Source organism: Leuresthes tenuis, unplaced genomic scaffold (genome assembly GCF_036924035.1).
Source record: "Leuresthes tenuis unplaced genomic scaffold, fLeuTen1.0.hap1 SCAF_21, whole genome shotgun sequence".
Taxonomy (NCBI): domain Eukaryota; kingdom Metazoa; phylum Chordata; class Actinopteri; order Atheriniformes; family Atherinopsidae; genus Leuresthes; species Leuresthes tenuis.
The window spans coordinates 10,125,876-10,145,150 of record NW_027325375.1 but is presented as its reverse complement, the minus strand read 5'-3'; the positions used below and the strand labels follow the sequence as shown (position 1 = coordinate 10,145,150).

General features: G+C 37.5%; 1 protein-coding gene across 2 annotated transcripts in view; it reads left to right on the top strand.

Annotated features, from left to right (window-relative positions):
• The window catches only part of tmem132e (transmembrane protein 132E), a 394,285-nt gene that overhangs the window by 333,209 nt on the left and 41,801 nt on the right, over positions 1-19,275 (top strand). For both annotated transcript variants that reach the window (XM_072374892.1, XM_072374891.1), the window contains exons 5-6: positions 8,168-8,311; positions 17,315-17,520. In XM_072374892.1, coding sequence (XP_072230993.1) covers positions 8,168-8,311; positions 17,315-17,520 — 350 coding nt within the window. The remainder of the gene's footprint in view (positions 1-8,167; positions 8,312-17,314; positions 17,521-19,275) is intronic.

Sequence of the window (19,275 nt, the reverse complement as noted above, 5' to 3'; positions counted from 1 at the left end):
GTCAATAAAACTGGCTGAAATCAAAGCTGTGTCGTAAAGCCAGGGAATTATTCAGTTTAGTCATGCAGTATGTCTGGAGTGTACTGTGACATATGCAAAGTGCAGACAGACATTAGTCCAGATAGACATTAGTAATCGGACACAGTCTGAGAAAGCTGTTGATTGTTACAAGTCTAAGTATCTCTTGTCTTTGCATTGTGAAAGGTGGCAATCAGTCAGGGGCATAAACAGATTATCTAAACAAAGAGACAATAATCAAGCAAAAAGTGCTAAATATACTTAAGCATTCCTTGATTTCATACCTACTCTTTAAGTATAATGACTGTATATTGACAGTAATGACATTTTTACAGTAGATAAGTGAATGACTGTTTGCAGATGGTGTGTACAGTAAAAGTGGACATCAAGAAATTGGACAAAGGTTTTTCATAAGAGAGCTTAGTGTAGACAGTGGGCAAAGGTCGTCAATGCAGCTCGACTCTTAAAAAGCAGTAAGCCTGGTTGCACATTCACTGATGTGTACCATCTCTGTGTACTACATATACAGTCCGTATATGCCAACAATTTACAAGGCCTGATAATTCAGCCAGAATAATAACTCTTGGTTGGCTGTTATGTATTTGCATAATTACAGCTGCTCTGCATCTAAAGCGCCATTAAATATACTTGAGCTGCAGTTATGACTTTGTGTATGGCACATCTGCTGTAGCATAAGGTTCACTTAATATCTCTTGTCCCCTTGACATTTGAGATTTGCATGCATCTTGTACCCACATGTGTTGTGCTGAGCTACAGAATTATATATGTGCCTGTGCTACTTTGTTATTCCTGCACTCAAGATTGCATAGTAGTTAGAATTGCTATTGTATATTTATGTATTATTTTTCAGTGGTTTCAAGCCATAGTTTTTCAGTAAATATTTATCTTTAGAATGTGCCACAGTGACTGCAAGTTGCAGTAGCTTCGAACATAGTGTGTGTATCTTTTGAGATTTCTACTGAATTGTTTTTTTGTGCCAAACACTGAGTTTTGAGAGATTTTTCTGTGCGGATTCAGGACCTATGATGTTTGTGTGGATCTTCCTCATATTTCTGACACATTTCCGCATCTGTTATGATGAGTTACCATGTGAACAAATGCCAGCTAAACCCCAAAAAGACCACACATCCCTGACAACATGAAGAAGAAAGACCATGGATGCTGGACAGGAGCAAGACCAAAAAATAGGTGGAAGACGTTTAAACTAACTTATCCTTTGATACTGATGGGAAATGTCAGATTGCTAGCAAACAAAATGGAAGAGCTTTCATGATGACAGCATGAATATCAAGAATGCAGTGTTATGTGTTTCACTGAGACATGATCTGCATGTACTGGACTGCAATGCCTTTCTACCTGGCCTTCAGACAATATGGATAGACAGAGAAATCAGGAGCAGTGACGAAAACAAAGGCAGAGGTATTGCAGTGCTTGTCAACAACAGATGGTATAATTCTTTACATGTCACTGTGAAGGAGAGGATCAATACCCAGGACCTTGAACTGTCATTGAATCTACATCCATATTATCTACCGAGAAAGTTCACCTGTGTTATTCTGATAATGGCCACTGCCAACACTGTCCCTAACATCATCAGCTCAGCTGTCCAGGCAACAAACACAACAATTAAATTCATACCTGGCAATTTATTTTGATTTCAGCTGCTCTTCCCTCTCTGCTACACTTCAAACATTTCAACAGTTTGTAAATTGCTCCACCATAAATACATGGATTTATTCTATTCAAATGTAAATCATACAGCTCATGTCTGCCAAATGCATAAACATCATGTGCCTGTCCTCTATTGCCAAAATCAGGCCACAATCTGGTTCTCCTCACCTTCAACTTTGCCACTTTTTCAGTGGGAACCTTTGACCATATGAACTTCGAAAAAAATGGTCAGGAAGCTGAAGATTATCTGTAGTGACGCTTTCTGGCTACAGACTTGAATGCACTCTGTGAGCCACAAGGACATCACATTAATGTGACAGACAACTTCAACTGCTGTGTGAAGAACTCATCCCCACATGAACAGATAGGTGCTTCCTCTGTAACAAACCAGTCACCAATGACCTAAAAAAGCTGCTGAACGTTAAGAAAAAATGCCTTCAGGGTGGGAGAATTATTGAGTTATTAAGGACTGCTCAAAAATAGCTTCAAAATAAGATAAGCTAGCAAGGAGCTGTAGAGGGAAAAAGCTGCAAAGCAAGTTTCAGCAGAGGTACTTAAGAGATGTGTGGTCAGAAATGGAAAAAGACCACAGGCTTTAAGGTGGTGATCAGAACGATGGACATCTGGACAGAGAAAATTAGCTGAACATGTTTTTCAACAGGTTCAGTTTAAGAACAAGCAACATGCACACACCCATAAGCTCAGCCTACACTTCAATTGAGAATCAGCCTGGCCAACATCTCCTCTCACAACAGCACACCCTTAGATCTCTTCTACGTACCCCTTAAGCCTGTATGTCACCAGGAGTCAGGTGTAAAAACAGCTCGAGAGACTGCAGGTCCAGATGGTGTCAGCCCCAGGCTCCTGAAGGGCCTGTGCAGAGCAGCTATGAAGGATTCCACAGCACCTCTTCAAACTTAGCTTGAGTCTGGAGGAAGTTCCAGTGCTGTGGAAGACACCCTTGACCTTGTTCAGAACCTAAACCATCACATCCATCTGATGTGATGGTTTAACATCCATCTGCCCTCAGTGAATACAGTTGCCCTGGACAGACTGTTATCTAAGAAAGCAAGTGAATACCTTTCAGGAACCACTACTTGGGTTAGGGTTGAAGATGCCGTCATCTACCTGCTTTACCATGGGTATTCACTCTGTTCTCCTTGGAAAAAAAGATTGAATTAATCATTTCCTTAATACAGATTGTGAAATTCTACAAAAATACCAGCTGCTCCAACAGGAGATTTGATGCAGTCTTGACATCCAAGTCTATTATTTTATTCTATTATTCTATTATTTTCTTTGCTAAAAACACAGGGGCACAATCACTGTCAGTCAGTGTTTTGTGGAACTGTCATGTAAGGAGTGTTCATGGGTTTTAACAAATAAAAAGGTCTGTAATTTTAAGTTGGAAGGTGTAGCAATAAAGTTAGAATTGGCTTTCATCTAGTTGAGGCCAAGATTTTTTGCTCTAAACTTCACTTTTGGTTTAATTTGCTGTAAGTTTAAGCATTGTAATTACTTTTTTTATAATGGGCAGTTACCAAGGAGTTGATCACAATATCTACCAAATGTTAGAAATCTTTCTTTCCTGTAGCCTACCTGTTGATGGGTCCTGCCCCATCTGTAAAGACACAATTGTGTTACAAGTAAGAATAACACTTCCAAACTGAAATATGTTTAGGAAGTCAAACTCAGTGTCATGAAAAACAATGCACAACAAAATTTACAAGGTGACTTGTTTTAAGGCAGGTTCACTGGACATTATATAAACTGTTGTAAATACATGCCCTAGACAAGATAAGCTTTGTGTATTTATGAAATCAACTAATGTCTGTTTTTTTATGAGCTTGCCTGTGTTGCACTGGGTTAGGAAGTAAAGCATTTAAAACCAAAATGCATCACATTGGAGTAAGCAACAATCAAGAAAAATTTATCTCACAAAGATGCAATAGTGTACTTATGAAGTTTTATGTCTTTAAAATTCTTTGTCTTCAGATTAAGTTTAGCGACATATGCAAATCAGACAGCACTTTCAATTGTTGGTGTACACCTGCTGACAGCTTGTACTGTCGATCAGCACTTTATGAAACTGCTGATATAGAGAAGAGGGGGCCAATTCTGTCTGCACAATACAAATATGACACATTTCCTGTTGCAAAGCAACAGTGATGAATGTCTCCACTGAACCCCCACAGTTTGATTTGGACTCAGGAATGTGTGAAGATGGAGAGATAACAGGCAAAAGAAGAGCTGCTAAAGTTAGAGGGAAGGGGGTGAAGAGAATTGTTTTATAGTTGGAGAATCAAGAGAACCATGTTGGATAAGAATCCCAAGATGGTATGGTTCAATCAACCCAGGGGCCTGTTACACTGTTTAGACCACTATTAACACCAAACCACTTTTTTTGCTTTGAGAAGAGAGCTGAACAAGCAGGAAACTAGAGTAGTTGATGCAGAGCAGCAAATACCAGTCATGCCAGACTCCCAATTCCATTAGCTTTTCTGTGCCATAACTACCAGATGTTAAATAAAAAATCATGTTTTGTGTTGTGCAAGCCTCAGGGCTTAAAGTCACACTTTATTTCCAAATGTGTCCATGTGCATTTGATAAAAATACACATCTGGCAAAATGTATAGTGTTCATTATTCAACAGCATGTGGAGACTGCAGTAGGTGAAGTGAGCAACACGCTAAGTTACATTGCCTCAGTGCACAGTAATGGGCATTATTAAATGGAATAATGGGATAATTATAACTACAAGCAAACCTAATCTTTGAACAGTTTAAACTAAAAGAGGATAATTTGCAAATGAGTGAAACATGTACACAAACAATATTTTTATAAATTTCTGAAATGTAGAAATTGAAATGTTTTAAATATTTTAAATGAATTCACAGTTTAACTAAAAAAAAAAAGGAGATTTTAAAAAAATCTATGAGGTGAGTTTGAATGTTGAAGTGCCTGTTGCATTTCTTTAAGAAAGGTAAAAGAAAAAAAACGTGTGCATTTTAAAGATATGTACGGGCCCTCCCTCATTACTGCCACGTGGTTCCCTTCCGACAGTGTGGTTTAAGCCATTCAAGTAGCCAAATATAAATAAATGCAATTCCAGTTTAATTTCTGTGTTTTCATTACACAGTCATTTTAAGTAGTTTTTTCTGCTTCCAACAGAACACAATAATTAAGTGAAATTATACCTGTGAGCAGTGATGAATGTTTTTTGTTCCAAGCTGAATTCAAGATAGCATAATTAGAGCTCCCAAAGCTGCACACATTTAATTGTAAAGTGTCGAAGTGAATGCATACCAGATGCCAAATCAGCAAGGGGAGCTTAGGGATGATGTCTTTCAATTAAGATTTCACCCCTGAGTCCAGTCAATTATCCACAGGGTCCGCTGTGCTTTGCTTCTTGGAAGTTGTCCACACTTTGTAAAACCAAAAGACAAATAAAAGAATCAAACTAGAAAGAAACTGCTGATCCTGTCTGGCGCCTTAGACATAGTTACAAAAATAACTCAGGTGAAAAGCATTCATTTGTTGAACAGATCAACAGCTTATTGGACTTGACTGGTTTAGTCTTATGGTTCAGTCAGATGAAAAATGGACCTGCTAACAGACAAAACAACTGTTATTTGTGGTATCATGCACACTGGTTCACTGAATGTAGAAGCCAATACATTTACTGAGCCAATCTCTGGTTGGACTTTCAAGTGGAAAGAGTTTCGCTGGAGTGATGACGAATTTAAAGAAAGCTTCAACCTATAAATGATATGTTTGGAGTTTCAGATACATTCTGCTCTGTTGACTCATTTTTATGAGCAGTTCATCAGCACTCAGTGTTCCTTCAGTATGTCTCCTATCTGTTCAAGAGATGTCATCATTAACCATGTCAACATCATTTTTATAGTTGCTCAGTAAAGAATTCATACATGACAGCTTCAGTCTTTGTGCTTTTTTGATAGATTCTGAATGATCAGTTTTGAATTAGCATATTTACTGTTGCAGTGAGGGCTATGAATGATATCCTGGACAAGAAACAGATCTGTGAGTCCTAGTTTTTAAAAACTTCAGTTTAAAACTCAAGTAGATGCCTATTAATAAATAAGTGTCTTACATTATAGATGTAATGTAACTTAACATGTGCTACAGCTATAACTTTGATATTTGACTCGTTGATGTTCCCCAAAGTTCTGTACTACTCCTTCTTTTATTCTATACTTAAACCATAAATGATTCTGGAGTGAACCCTGATGGAAGTACACACGTGTGCAAATGTATACTAAAAAAATCTCAGAGGGCTATCTGATGGGATTTATAGTCAAGCTTGCAGATGTTTCTTAGTCTATGAAGCAAATAGGAGCCTTTAGATGCAAGCTAACTGTTCATCCGAATCAAGCACACATTTTAAAGTTTAAATCTGCATAAAGAAAATGCAAATTAATGCAAATTTCTTTGTTAGACAGTAGGTGGTGCCTATTTTACAGTTGGGTACCATCAAATGTTTGTAGATGAAGAGGGTGCAATTATATGATGTAGACATCAATCCCCAGTTTAACAAAAGCATTTTGAAGAATGAAAGATACAAGTGTTGTATAGTGTTTGTTTCATGTGTTAAGCTACATAGAATAAGTGCCTTGACAAAACTCCCTGCTGATTTGGTGTATAATATTCCCTCAATTACTAAACAATTCTGAGCCTTGCAGTTTAGAATGAGAACCCATGAGGAGAGACAGTCTCATACTTTATGCTCTGTGCTTTCATTAAGGCTGTAAGATGAAGTCTGAGCAGAAATTTGAATATACTATTTTTGTGGGACTTGCATGATTTCTGTCTTTCTCCAGGACTACTTCCTCCCTATAAATGAGAAAACTTATTATAACTGCATTGTCAAAATAATAAAAGAGAAATCACTTGGGTTATTCTAATTCTAAAATTGTGTATTCTAATTGGCTGAATGCAGCCCAGTGCATATGAAGTAAAAATGTGGTGTGAAGAACTATTCAATCTTTTTTGATACTCAGATGCTATTAAAAAAAAAAGAAAAATCAAGGTAGAAATGCACCAAACATACGTCCTATTATTTCATGCATAATTGTCAAACAAATTTAGATGTGCATATATAAAAGCGTATTCTTTCATTTTTGTAGTTTTCTTTATTTGAAATAATCTTAATTTTCTGGGTTTTCATTTTACAAAAACCTCAAACATCACATGCCTTTTTGACGCTATTAAAATTTGATTGGATTAAATGAAAGCATACTTTATTTATCCTAAAAGCAAATTATATTGTTGCAGTAATTTTTCTTCTTAATTAAGCAGTCATTATGAGCTTTCATTGTGAACTGTTATTGCTGTTCTTAAACTATTCTTAAGCCTACACTATCTCTTGAATACTGTGTCATTACTATTGTCCAATCAGCCATCCATCTTCCTACCCATTTTATTCTGTTCCGGGTATCGACTGCTGTGACCATTTGCAAGGTTGCTATACTGCATCTAACTACAATAGTTCTACAGCTTATTAAATGGAATGGGGGAAAAAACCAGCTGCATGAAGATCACTGTTTGAGACATACCGTTGTCATCCAGTTGTGCTCTCAATCCCATTGCTGTCTTCTTCCAAAATTCAAGTATAATGTTGTTACTTGTGTATTTAAAACCAAACCACAACATTTTCATAACTCTAGTATCAGTGTCTAACCTTAACAAAGAGAGAATGTGAAATAATCTTGAAAGTGATGTTATCAAATGGTATTTGAACCTCAGTTTTCAAGAAAAATATCTCAGCACTGATGCTATCAAACACTGTAAATATCTGAGACACTACTATCCTTGAAAATGAGCTTCATGCAACACCCTGAACAGAATTATCATTATTGCAATTATAAGAACAATACACTCTTATGTTTTTTTTCTTTTGTTCATTTGGTCATATGGTCTAATATTGTTCTAAGAGTTTTCGCTTGAATATCATCATGAGGCCAACATGTCCTCCTACATTTTCCACAGTAAATGGGGACTTTAAGCATGTAAGGCTGATTTGACACTAGAGTGCTAAAACTACAAAGGTATCACAGCTGGTACAGCTAATGTCTTGCCTTTTATTTAGCCTAAAATTTAAGCCTGATGTAGGACCACAAATGAGTTTCCTGAATGATTTAATAAAAAGGATATTACTTTTCTTTCCTTGTCATCCTCATTTCAGTGACTTCCACACATTAATTGGAAGAAAAGTGCACTTTTAATGAAAATGCCAGTTGATAAAATCCCACAAAAGACATTTTAGAACACAGAAATAAGTTCTGGTTTGGCACCAAGTGTCACCGAGTTGGCACAGGGGCTGGGATGGTAATGGTTTTAAATGTGAACTTCAGTGATGCTGATGAAATATCAGTGAAAATCACTTTCTACCTCTTAACTGTTTCATGAATGTCACGTCTATTTCCTCTCTCCATAGGACACTGAGATTATCAACACGGCCATTCTGACTGGACGCACTGTGGCCATTCCTGTTAAAATGGTCTCCATAGAGATGAATGGGGCAGTCACGGATGTCTCAGCCTTTGTGCAGTGCAAGACCTCAAATGAAGACATTGTAAAGGTACAGATAACCACATTTCCCCAATCCCGGTATCTGGGAGAAGATGTAATTCTGGCAAATGTAATCCCTTTAAATCTCCACAGAACCAGTCATATCATCAGGAGAGCATAAAAATACATTTAGGGCTTCTTTATATGTACTATTGATTAGATTCCTGCCTCTTAGATAGAATCAATGGATGTAGATAAGCTTCTAGATATGAATCAAAAAGATTTATAAAGACAGAGTACAAGCTCCACGAGATGCTTTTTGATGTTCCACCCCTGCCTTGCAGACACCTTGCTTACAGTGTTCTGCATAGCTGAAGTGCAAAGCCCATTACCTCCTCTGGTTCATATAAGTGTGATGATTGCAGGAAAATGCAACACCAAGTCCCAGGTTGAAGAACATCCAATATTCTCATATGCTCATGGGAATCCAAGCTTGTTTGCTGAGTAGATATATTAAATGGTGATCCTGACAACTTCCAGAGCACATTAGATGCTGTGATTGTTCTGTTATTATTTACTCCAGCCAATTACAGCTATAATTGATTGCTCTATAGGCTGATTGCACAACTATATAGGCTCCAAAGTGATGTGTCAGTACTGTTTTGCAGTGTTCATAATACTGAAAGGGATTGTGGAATGGGAGAAGTGGCTTTAGAAGAAGTAAATGGAGCAAAGAAGTAAAAATAATGTGTCTTGTTATATTTAAATATACAAAAGTGCCAACAGTGCAGTCTACACTCGATCCTATTGTTTGACTCATAAAACTTTTTTTTTCAATCATTCTAAAATCAAAGTAGTGTTTGAAAACATCCTCCTAAAGGTTTTCTAATAAACTTGACAAATGTTAATGCCCTCTCTAAACTCCATTTTATAGCTTCTGATACAGATGGAAACGTGAAACAATTTAACGGTTTGACGAATTAAACATTGTTCATCAGCTTTTGTAGTTATAATGGTCATGGTGGCATAACAGTTTCTCATGGTCTTACACACAATGATTTTCCCAGACTCCATTAATCTTTTCACAATATTATACTCTGTACATGTTGTAAGATCAAACTCACATCCTCACTTAGAAAGTCTTAGTCTTTGCTGGATGCTCCTTTTATACCCATTCCTGACACCCTCACCTGTCACCAATTAATCTGATTCCTCTCTAATCTTCTAATCTTACTTGTATATTCCATAAACTTTTCTTTCTATACCTGTATGACAACTTTTTTAGTGTATCGCTGCCAACATTCCCTACATTTGTTTGCATTTCCTAAAAACAATGAAGTTGATTTAAGGAAATGCTGAAATTTATTTTCTTTTGACAGATTTTCTGGAAATTAAGTTTGTATGTCTCTATACAAACTTAAGTTATATGTCTTACTAACTGTGGTGAAAAACCTGTACAAACTGGATAAAGAGATTTGTATTAATCCCAAACAAAAAATATATTTAATTTCATAGGCATCAATTTAATTCAATTCATTTCAGTTTTATTTATATAGCGCCAAATTACAACAATTGTCATCTCAAGGCACTTGTACTGTGTTGGGCTAATATAGTCCAATTCAAGCCAATTGGAATTCAATTCATTGTAATCATTTCATCATAATCCAATGAAATCCAATTAATTAATGAATAACACCATTCAAAGGATACCTGTTGGAACAGGAAAACAGAAGTTAATGACCACAATAATGTCACAAGTTCATGTGATATAATGAAGAAACTCTTTTTTTAAAGAAACTCTTTTTTTCATCAAGCAATAAAGCAAAATCTTTATTCTTTAAAAACAAAGTTCCAAATACATTTTCATTATATTAGATCTTATATATTGGAAATATATATCTAACGCTGCTTTGAACAGTTCAAATATGTTTTTTTTTTTGTTTCAAACTGCATTATGTCACAGTGCTTATCAAAATACAGTTTTTTTTAATCTATGTCTCTGTATGACAGTGGACATAAAGCCAAATTTGTTATCTTTGAGAAGATGGTGAAATGTCTCCAAAGCACCTCCCTACAGAGGAGGCTGTCATGCAACTGCACGCCAGAAACCACAGCAACAATAAAGGTAGAAGTGATTGACACCAGTTAGTTCCCTTCTGGCTCTTAGTGGTTGTTTTTATGTACTGTGGATTCTTGCATTCGAAGCACTAGGAGGACCCAGCGGAACCCGATATAATTCACAGACTGTATGCCTCATCTATTGCTGTCTCTGATGGTTTCAGGAAATATGACAAAAAGTTATTTTCATTCAAGCTTTTAAGTTCTGCTTTAACCAGGGAATTTTGACAAGCAAAATCAACATTTCTCCTCAGCCAGTTTCTGCTTTAATTTTTTTTTTTCTGCTACATTTTTCAAACTCCAGCTTTTCATTCAAAGGCTGCGTAACATTTTGAACACAGTAGCACTTGATACGCTGATACTGATGGAAATGTTCATCGGTGATTGGGAGGTCACAGTGTTATCAGCTTTAACTTGTCAGGCTCATCATTTCCTTACACTTACTGAAATCTTTCAATTTTACCACATTAATTTCTTCTATTTCAAGAATGCTGAATCTGTTCTCTCCAACTACCACATCAAGACAGATAAAATCTTTTTGGAGTGACTTAGCAGCTCTTGAAGGTCATATGAGACAGGACAGCTGTTCAATTATTGGACTTTACAGACCAGTGCCAGAAAGCCATTAGCTTATACCAGCCACTATTTGTTGCTGTGAAAAGCCAAGCATATGTTTGGTATATTTTGGCTCTTTGACGGTGTAGCAACCCTGATGTTAGCCCACATTCTCTATCCCATCTTGTTCACAACATTATACCAATTAATAACATAGATGCTTGAGGAAGAACAAATTACATTATAAATCAGACTTATAGCAGAGTTCAGATCAATACGTTTCCTGTACAGATTTGTTTCTTCAGGGCGGGAGGAGCTCCAGTTGTGCTGCATTGTCTTGTACTGTCAATAAAAAAGAACAGGTGTTGCACTGGGTTGGCTGGCCTCAGCACGTCATTCATCATTTTTCATGATCCATTAAAGATAAGGTGCTGGACTGTGTGATATTGAGTGAGCTTGCTTCGCCGATCCCACCATTGAACATTCTCTGCTAATTTAAAATGAGTCCTTCCAGCCCGGGAAATACATGAGTCGTGACAGTTCAATAAAACGACCCCCAGAATGCAGAAATAAGAGTCAGAGTGAACCTGCAAGAGGTTTAACACGTCACTGTTTTGTTGTTATTGTTTATGCCACAGTCACATTACTCTCATGGCAAACATAACGTCAGTCTATTTGAATCACATTTTCTTGTCATTGTTTTTCCTCTTTTGCAGTGAGATCCAGGAGACTGGTGCAAAATACATTTGGTACAAAGCTCTTTAGAACCTTTAGAAGCCTTCAACTCACACTATATTTAAACAAAAATTATTTAAAAAATTCTCTGAGTAAAGCTTTATTTTGAGGCCAACATTCTTATTTGGATATTTGCCAACTTCAAGGGCGCTGCTTTTTTTTCCTTCTAACTCTTAAGGTAGAAATAGGTGAGAGGCTGTCATTTTTCTTTGCTGTCACATTTATTTATGTAGTTCTTTCTTCTTTGTAAATACCTAAGCTGCATTGCGCATGAGGACCCTTTAGAAGATCAGCTAATCCTGTCTGTCTAAGATTGTTCCTTAATGTGTGTGCATGTTCTAGTTGTACGAGGTCGGAAGTACAGCAAATGAGTTTGACAGTGTGTTATGAGGTAGGGGGTATGTACCATCATGGAGAGCACAGACCATCCCCTACTGATCATCTTCTCCTGTGGCATTATGATTCATGTGACCCATCTAAAACCAGAGATAAGTCCCTGTTTCTGCACACCACATCTAATGCCTGTAGTTATCCTGCATGCATATACCGTACCTTGCTGAAGACTCTTTCCTGCATGTTTCACGTCTACATTGATGTGACAAATTTACCTTTTGTACAAGTCCAAATTTAGCATGTAATACAATATATAAGTTAATGACATGTAAGCTGTCAGCTTACACAACTTAACTTTGAAAATAATTTGAAGGGATCTGGGTATTAAAAAGAATTAAGCTTCTTAGAAACATATTATGGAACATTTTATAATGATGGCTTTTTGTTCATTTTGAGCTCGTAACATGTTCAATATCACGTCCATAAAGAAACTTTTAAGCCTGTTTAGGCTGGGAAAACAGAGCACCAACTTCAACCTACTTTTTAAAGAAGTTGATGGTGTACTGTCAACTGCACTTTTAAGCTTTTATTGTTGTTCTGCAACTGCTCTGCATTTGGGTTTCGCAAATGCTTGTCTACGTGTCGTAGAATTTAGCTGCCACTTGGGGGCCAGTATCAGGATTATGTGGAACAGTAAAGGTAAAATCTTTTAGACCAAGAGCAATGCTGATGGCTACACAAAGTTGGTCCTCAAACATGCTTGTCCTCATTAATGTACTCTTTGCTGCCACAATTAACTTCAACCTGGTCTTATCCCGTTGTATCAAATATTACATTGTGTCAAAGGCCCTGCAGTCTATTAGATTCACACAAGGTGCCCTTTAGTGTTGATGCCATAATGCAAAAACTGCAGCAGTATTACTTGCAGACAGCAAAAGCTTTTGTAAAAAGGCTGGAGGGGAGGTTGTGGAAAGTCACACCACCGCCTGAAACTCATGTTTAAAACCAGCATGAGGCAGCTAAATATTTGACCACGTTGTTTTCCAATCCATTTTCCCTCCAACAGTCAGAAGAGAATCCATCTTTCTCTGAGGATTAATCTATAAGCGAAAACAGAAATGTTAAGACTAGTCAGCATATGGACTCATGCAGATTTTAGGTGTGACGCCAGCTTCTCTTCATAAACTTGCTCTGCTTGTTGTGCTTTGTCAACATGACAATATTTCATTCATAGAAGTGATTGGGAGATGCTTCTTTCAGTTGCAAGGTTGTGTTTCTGCCCGAAAGTGCAACAAGCTGTTTTTACAGAAGACTTCCAAGAATAATGAACAATCTAGTTCATCAGGCTTTACTGGATTAGGTTTAGGCATCAAAACTTCTTGGTTAGGTTTAGGCAATAAAGCAAGTTGTTTCACTTTATATATCAAAACTACTTGGTTAGGAAAGATTCAGGGTTTCATTTGAAATACTCTCCTTCACAGCATATTGGATAATGAAGCCTAAAACTGACATGAAAGGCTTCCTTTCCATCAATTTACAGTGGACCTAAAAAACACTAATCTTTGATCCTGTCAGAGTGGGACAAGCTGTGGGACAGAGGTTAAACCAGGGACTTGGGGTCAGTTATGATATCTAGTTAAGCAAGGTTTGGAATATATATATATATATTGGTTTATAGACATACAGAGCCTATCTTAACCAACTTGCCTCCACCTCACAGTAGAGACTGCAAATATTTCTGATTTGTTCATTTGAAAACCTGCACAGTAGAAAATATGACGAAAATATATTTTTTCTATATAAAGCACATTAGGTCGAGGACTCATGTATCCTTATCATATGATGATTTTTTTAATTACATCTAAACAAAGAGCCCCAAACTCCCAGCTTCCCAGAACAACAGATCATTTTTGTTCTCATCATCATCAATCCTGCCAACAACAGGCTAATGGGGGCTGGCTCATTTAGCTAACAGAACAAAATGAACTCATTCATTGCATTGCTCTTGAAGCAAGCACACATTCATCACATGAAGAAAAAATTCATAATCCACTTCAAGACATGGTGCCAGCAAAGCTAGCCATATGTCAGCTTTCAGTCAGTGCTGATTTAACACATACATTATCCCTAGATGGAGCCTCCATTTGGCAGAATGTCATAGCAATTAATTTAGTGCAAAATAAAATTTGAAAATCAAGTCTCGGATAATTGTCAGTTTTGTCTGGAAACACATGAATATGCAAGCATCATCAGGATGGCTCTAGTTTTCATCTGCACCAGTCCACTCTTAGTTAGGTATTTAACATTGTGACACTGGAGATGAAAACCACTTGTTTCTCTGTTGTCTTTTGATAAACTTAAAGGAAATCAGGGTGTAGGAGCAAAGCATCACTTGCAGATACAGCATAGGAACAGAAGCCACAGAAATGACTTTGAATGTTTCAACATTTTGTTAATTTGAATCCAGTTTTCATCTTTGACTTGTGTGTCTTACGTGTTATGCTTCGAGTTGATCAGGTGGCTTTAACATTTACCACAGCAACCTTTCATGCTGAAAGCCAAATATGTAGTACAGTCATAGTGACCGTACACGGTGACCATCCCCATCAACATTAAGTCAGAGAAAACATCAAAATGGAACGAGAGTATTACCTTTTTAATTCTTGTTCTTGTTTTAATTCAAGTTCTTGCTTGTATCAGTGCCTTGTTGATTTTCTGCTTATCTTATTCAGACACATTACTGTCTAAATATATGTCTGAGAGATGGGTCAGTCTGAACCAATCTGAACCAGTATTAGTCCCTATAGGTCCTTTCACTCATTACTGCTCAGCCGATGAATTGGTTCCAGAGAAGCATTTTACAAAACTGTTAAAGCAACTGCAGTGATGACACCAGGTCAACTTACTTTGATCAAAATTTAAGCTGGCTGTGCAAACAAATGCATTGAACTACTAATATCATAACATGTGGATGAATAGAGAATTTTGAAGTTTAGTGATATCGTATGAGTGGGCACATGATGATAAAATGTTTAAAAAACAAACAAAAGCTTTATTCACTTAAAGGACAGAAACGGCTGCCTTTACTTGGGAAACTGATTAAGTTAATGTTATGGAATAAATGTACAAAAGGTGTAAAGCTTGACTGGTTGGGTTTTTAACCCAACCAGTCTTTCATTCTGCACCATGAGACCAGTGCATGACCAAACTCAGGCAGCATTTGCACTTGTCCTGACGAGCTGTCGCCACCCAGGCAATCTGCTGGCACCATGGAGGATGCCACAGCGCATTAGCAGCAGTGTGACGGCATGTGGTGGCTCAGTGTGTGAAAGCCCTCCTTGGCGAGTCCCCACAGGACCACTGATACTCAGAGTCGCTAACAGCTTTTGACTTGCAATTAGCCAGCAAAGTTTATCAGCAGCAATAGCTGCTGGAGCTGAAGTGGTGCTGCTGCTTGGGCATGCTTTCATGTGTGTTTGTTTGCCTGTAGGGTAGAAGGGAGGCACATGTTGCCAACTCCACATTCAACCAGCCCTGCTGTGATCAATAAAAGGTGGCTGGGGTTGTTGTGTTGAGTTACTTCTTTTTCTTTTGTAACTCAGAACATACTGATAAGATTATAAGTCAGCAAGCAGCACGATAACATACAAGTACTTGATTTTCTTGTAGCCCATGAGGTCAAACTGAAAAATTGCATTAACCGAACCAGAAAGAAAGATTGTCATCTTTAGCAGTTCTTCCACCACCCTCCCCTGTCCCCCTCTCTAGCCTGTCTGCATGTGGGGAATTATATTACCCAGACCTCCTCCCAGTTATGATGAATCTTCAGCCCTGAGAAGACTGGCCAGCCCGACCTCCATTTGCGGGAGATTAGATCCTCTGATTACAATGCCAGCTACCTCCCAACACCAGATAAATCTTCAGTGGGAGCCCAAAAGCAAAGCCCTCCAGATCCGTTGCAGTTAATAATTTAGTGATGGAGGGCGACAAGTATTTATGATAATTCAAATGGAGCTGGAGATTTTTGACTAGATGGAAAGGCTTAAAAATTGTTTCAAGTTAAATTTAGAAAATCCCACATATTGAATTCAGTGTCATGACTATGACACAAATGATATCACATTACAAGAATGTTCTGTGAAAGGTGAAATGTGTGAATATGTTTATTTATGAGCCTAAGGTGTTATGAGCAAAGTTCATGTGAAATGTCAGCTGAATGACATGTTTGCCTAAAAGCTTTTCTTGCCATATTACATGTAATTGTCCATATATCATAATGATGAGGGTGTGCAAGTGAGGAAGTGGGCTTGGGACATGATTTGAATGCTTATTTAATTAGAAGCACTGATTTAACTGTGTCAAGATGAAAATGAGTTTAGGGAAGAGTTCACGGCCAGTAAGCATTTTGTTTACCGCAGGTGTTCTTGGCTCTGTACATCAAGGCTGGAAAGCCTGTGGGTTTTCATTCCGGCAACAGCTGATTTTCACTAATTCATTCCATGTTTCTAATCAAGGTTATTAAAATTAGCTGATAAAAATTAGCTGATGCTGTCTTGGATGAAATGAAAACCCGCAAACTAGAGCCTCAACTAACAAACCACTAAGAAACAGATGTCTATACTGTACTAAACACAGACTTACTTGACAGACTCTTTAAAGAAAGAACCATTTTCTCATGCATCTTCAGCAGGATCAAAGTCAATGAAAGTTTGGTTTGCTATAGGTTTTGTGTTGTCAATCAATATGTGGAAGGCAAATTGACTACAGCACTTTTGGCACTAAAAATCAAAAACATCTTAATTTGTTTAGTGGACACAGTCTTTCCAGATCTTTCCTCAATTACATCTGATAATCCACACTCTTCATCAGATTCTTTTTTATAAAGTTGTTCCAGGGTTATCGATAATAGCAAAAAAAAACGTGACTGAGTTTCTCAAGTTAAGTTTTTAATGAACACAATAGAAAAAAAAATCCACTTCCACTGTGTTACGCTAAAGAGATATGTAATGGTGAGAGACGTCTTAAAATATTGGAAAAATTTGCTCAACTCCACAGTGCATTTTATTACTTTTGGGTGAAATATTTCCAAAAGGAAATTGTCAGAGAAGATATGCAGTGAGGTTTGACATCACTTTCCACATGCCAAAGAGACCTTTTTCTACATTGTGCTTTTTTTTATGCTTAAAGTTTGTACCTTGAAATACTCAGCTATGTATTGTGTAAGGGACTCTGCATACTGTGTCATACATCATCTTATTTCTTTTAGATTCTCTACCACTGACATGGCCATTATCATATAGATGGTCTGACTCCTGACCGTGATCTTTCCTAGGTATCCATGAATTGCGACTACGTGTTTGTCAATGGAAAGGAGACACGGGGCTCCATGAATGCCAGAGTCATCTTCAGCTACGAGCACCTGAGCGCACCACTGGAGCTCACCGTTTGGGTTCCAAAACTTCCTCTGCTGGTGGAACTTTCTGACAGCAATCTGAGCTTCATCAAAGGCTGGAGGGTTCCCATTCTGCCTGACAGAAGGTGAGGGTCAACTCACACACAACTCCCTATGGTTACCACATTAGTGACATTAGGAGGAAATTACAGTTACATGTGATGTGGGCTTTGTGATTGTAAGTTTTCCTTTGTTATCAACTTTAATGTTAACATTCTACTGTTTTGATATGAGACTGTGACACTCGTATGGTGGTCCTGTTCTGCCAATGCAACGACAGAACTAAAACACAACATTTCGGAAAACAAGACATCATTAAAAACATAACATAGAAACCGTAAAAACTGCAAAAGAAAAGAAAACATACAAGCAGAAAAAAAAATGTTTTTAAAGAAAGTGGAAATCCAGTTATGCATAATGAAGAATTTTAGGCTGTCAGACTCTAATGAGCAATGACATCATATGAGGATTGATGTCCTGGATGAGGATAGGAGATTAGAACAGGACCCCAAGGAGCCTAGACGCTGATGGTGGCACAGCAGCAGATGGCTTAGACGACACCCCAGTGAACCTAGATGAGGAAGAGATGAAAAGGAGGGTTGCACAAAAGATTGTCGGTGAGACAGAATGACAGAATTTCCTTGATGTTTAAAGAATGAGAGCTATGAGCTGATTGGCTCTGAAAAATCAGGCTATGAGACGATTTGTTCAGAAGAATGATGTAAATTTTGAGGTTTTCACAGCGCAGAAAAGCAGAAGTGATAAAGAAAACAGACCTGCTGCAATAGCCACATTGTCAGTAAATGAAAAGGGATGTTGTGGGAGAGATCAGATTTTGGTGAAGTTGTGCTTAAGCTTAAAAAAGTCATTAGACATTAGAAGCAAGTAGAACATACATTTTACATTTCAGATAACTGAACAGGAAAGAAAACACTTCCAAAAAACAGTTTTATGAAAGGTTGTGTTCTCTGATCTTTTGTGTTTGCAGGACCGTTGCATTATAACGAAAGGATCAAACAGGTGATAGGTGTAAGAATACCCAAACTGTTTTCCAAATATCATAGACTAACTGAAAATACAATTATCATGACAATTCAATTCAGTTTTATTCATATCGCGCCAAATCCCACCAAATGTCATCTCAATAATACAGTCCAATTCAAGCTAATTGGAGTCCAGTTCATTGTAATTATAATCCAATCAAAACCAATTAATTAAATTAAAAAAAATTCCAATTCATACATACGGAGCCAATTCAAAAATAATTTCCCAGCTAACGAAACCAACAGATTGCACCGAAACTTCTTTTTGGTCCAATCTCCCTTCCTGAGCATGTATGAGGCGACTGTGGAAAGAAACAACTCCCTTTTAACAGGAAGAAACCTCTGGCAGAACCAGACTCAGGAAGGGTGGCTGGGGTTTGAGAGGACAAAAAAGAGGGGACAACAAACAGCATATCACCATTCAAAGGATACCTGTTAAGACAAGGAAACACAAGTTAATGACAACAATAATGTCAAATGTACATAATGTCATATGAGAAATGAAATGGAGCTATGGGAACTATGGGATGTTTCAGGGTCACCTAAGTCATCCCTAACTATAAGTTTTATCAAAAAGGAAAATTTGAAGCCTAATATTAAAGTTAGAGAGGATGTCTGCTTCCGGGACACATACTGGCAGCTGGTTCCACAGAGAGAGGCCTGATAACTGAAGGCTCTGCCTCCTATTCTACTTTTAGAAACACTGGGAACCACAAGTAAACGTGCAGTTTGGGAGTAAAGTGCTCTGTTGGGAAAATATCTAACAATCAAATCTTTAAGACATGATGAAGCTTGGTC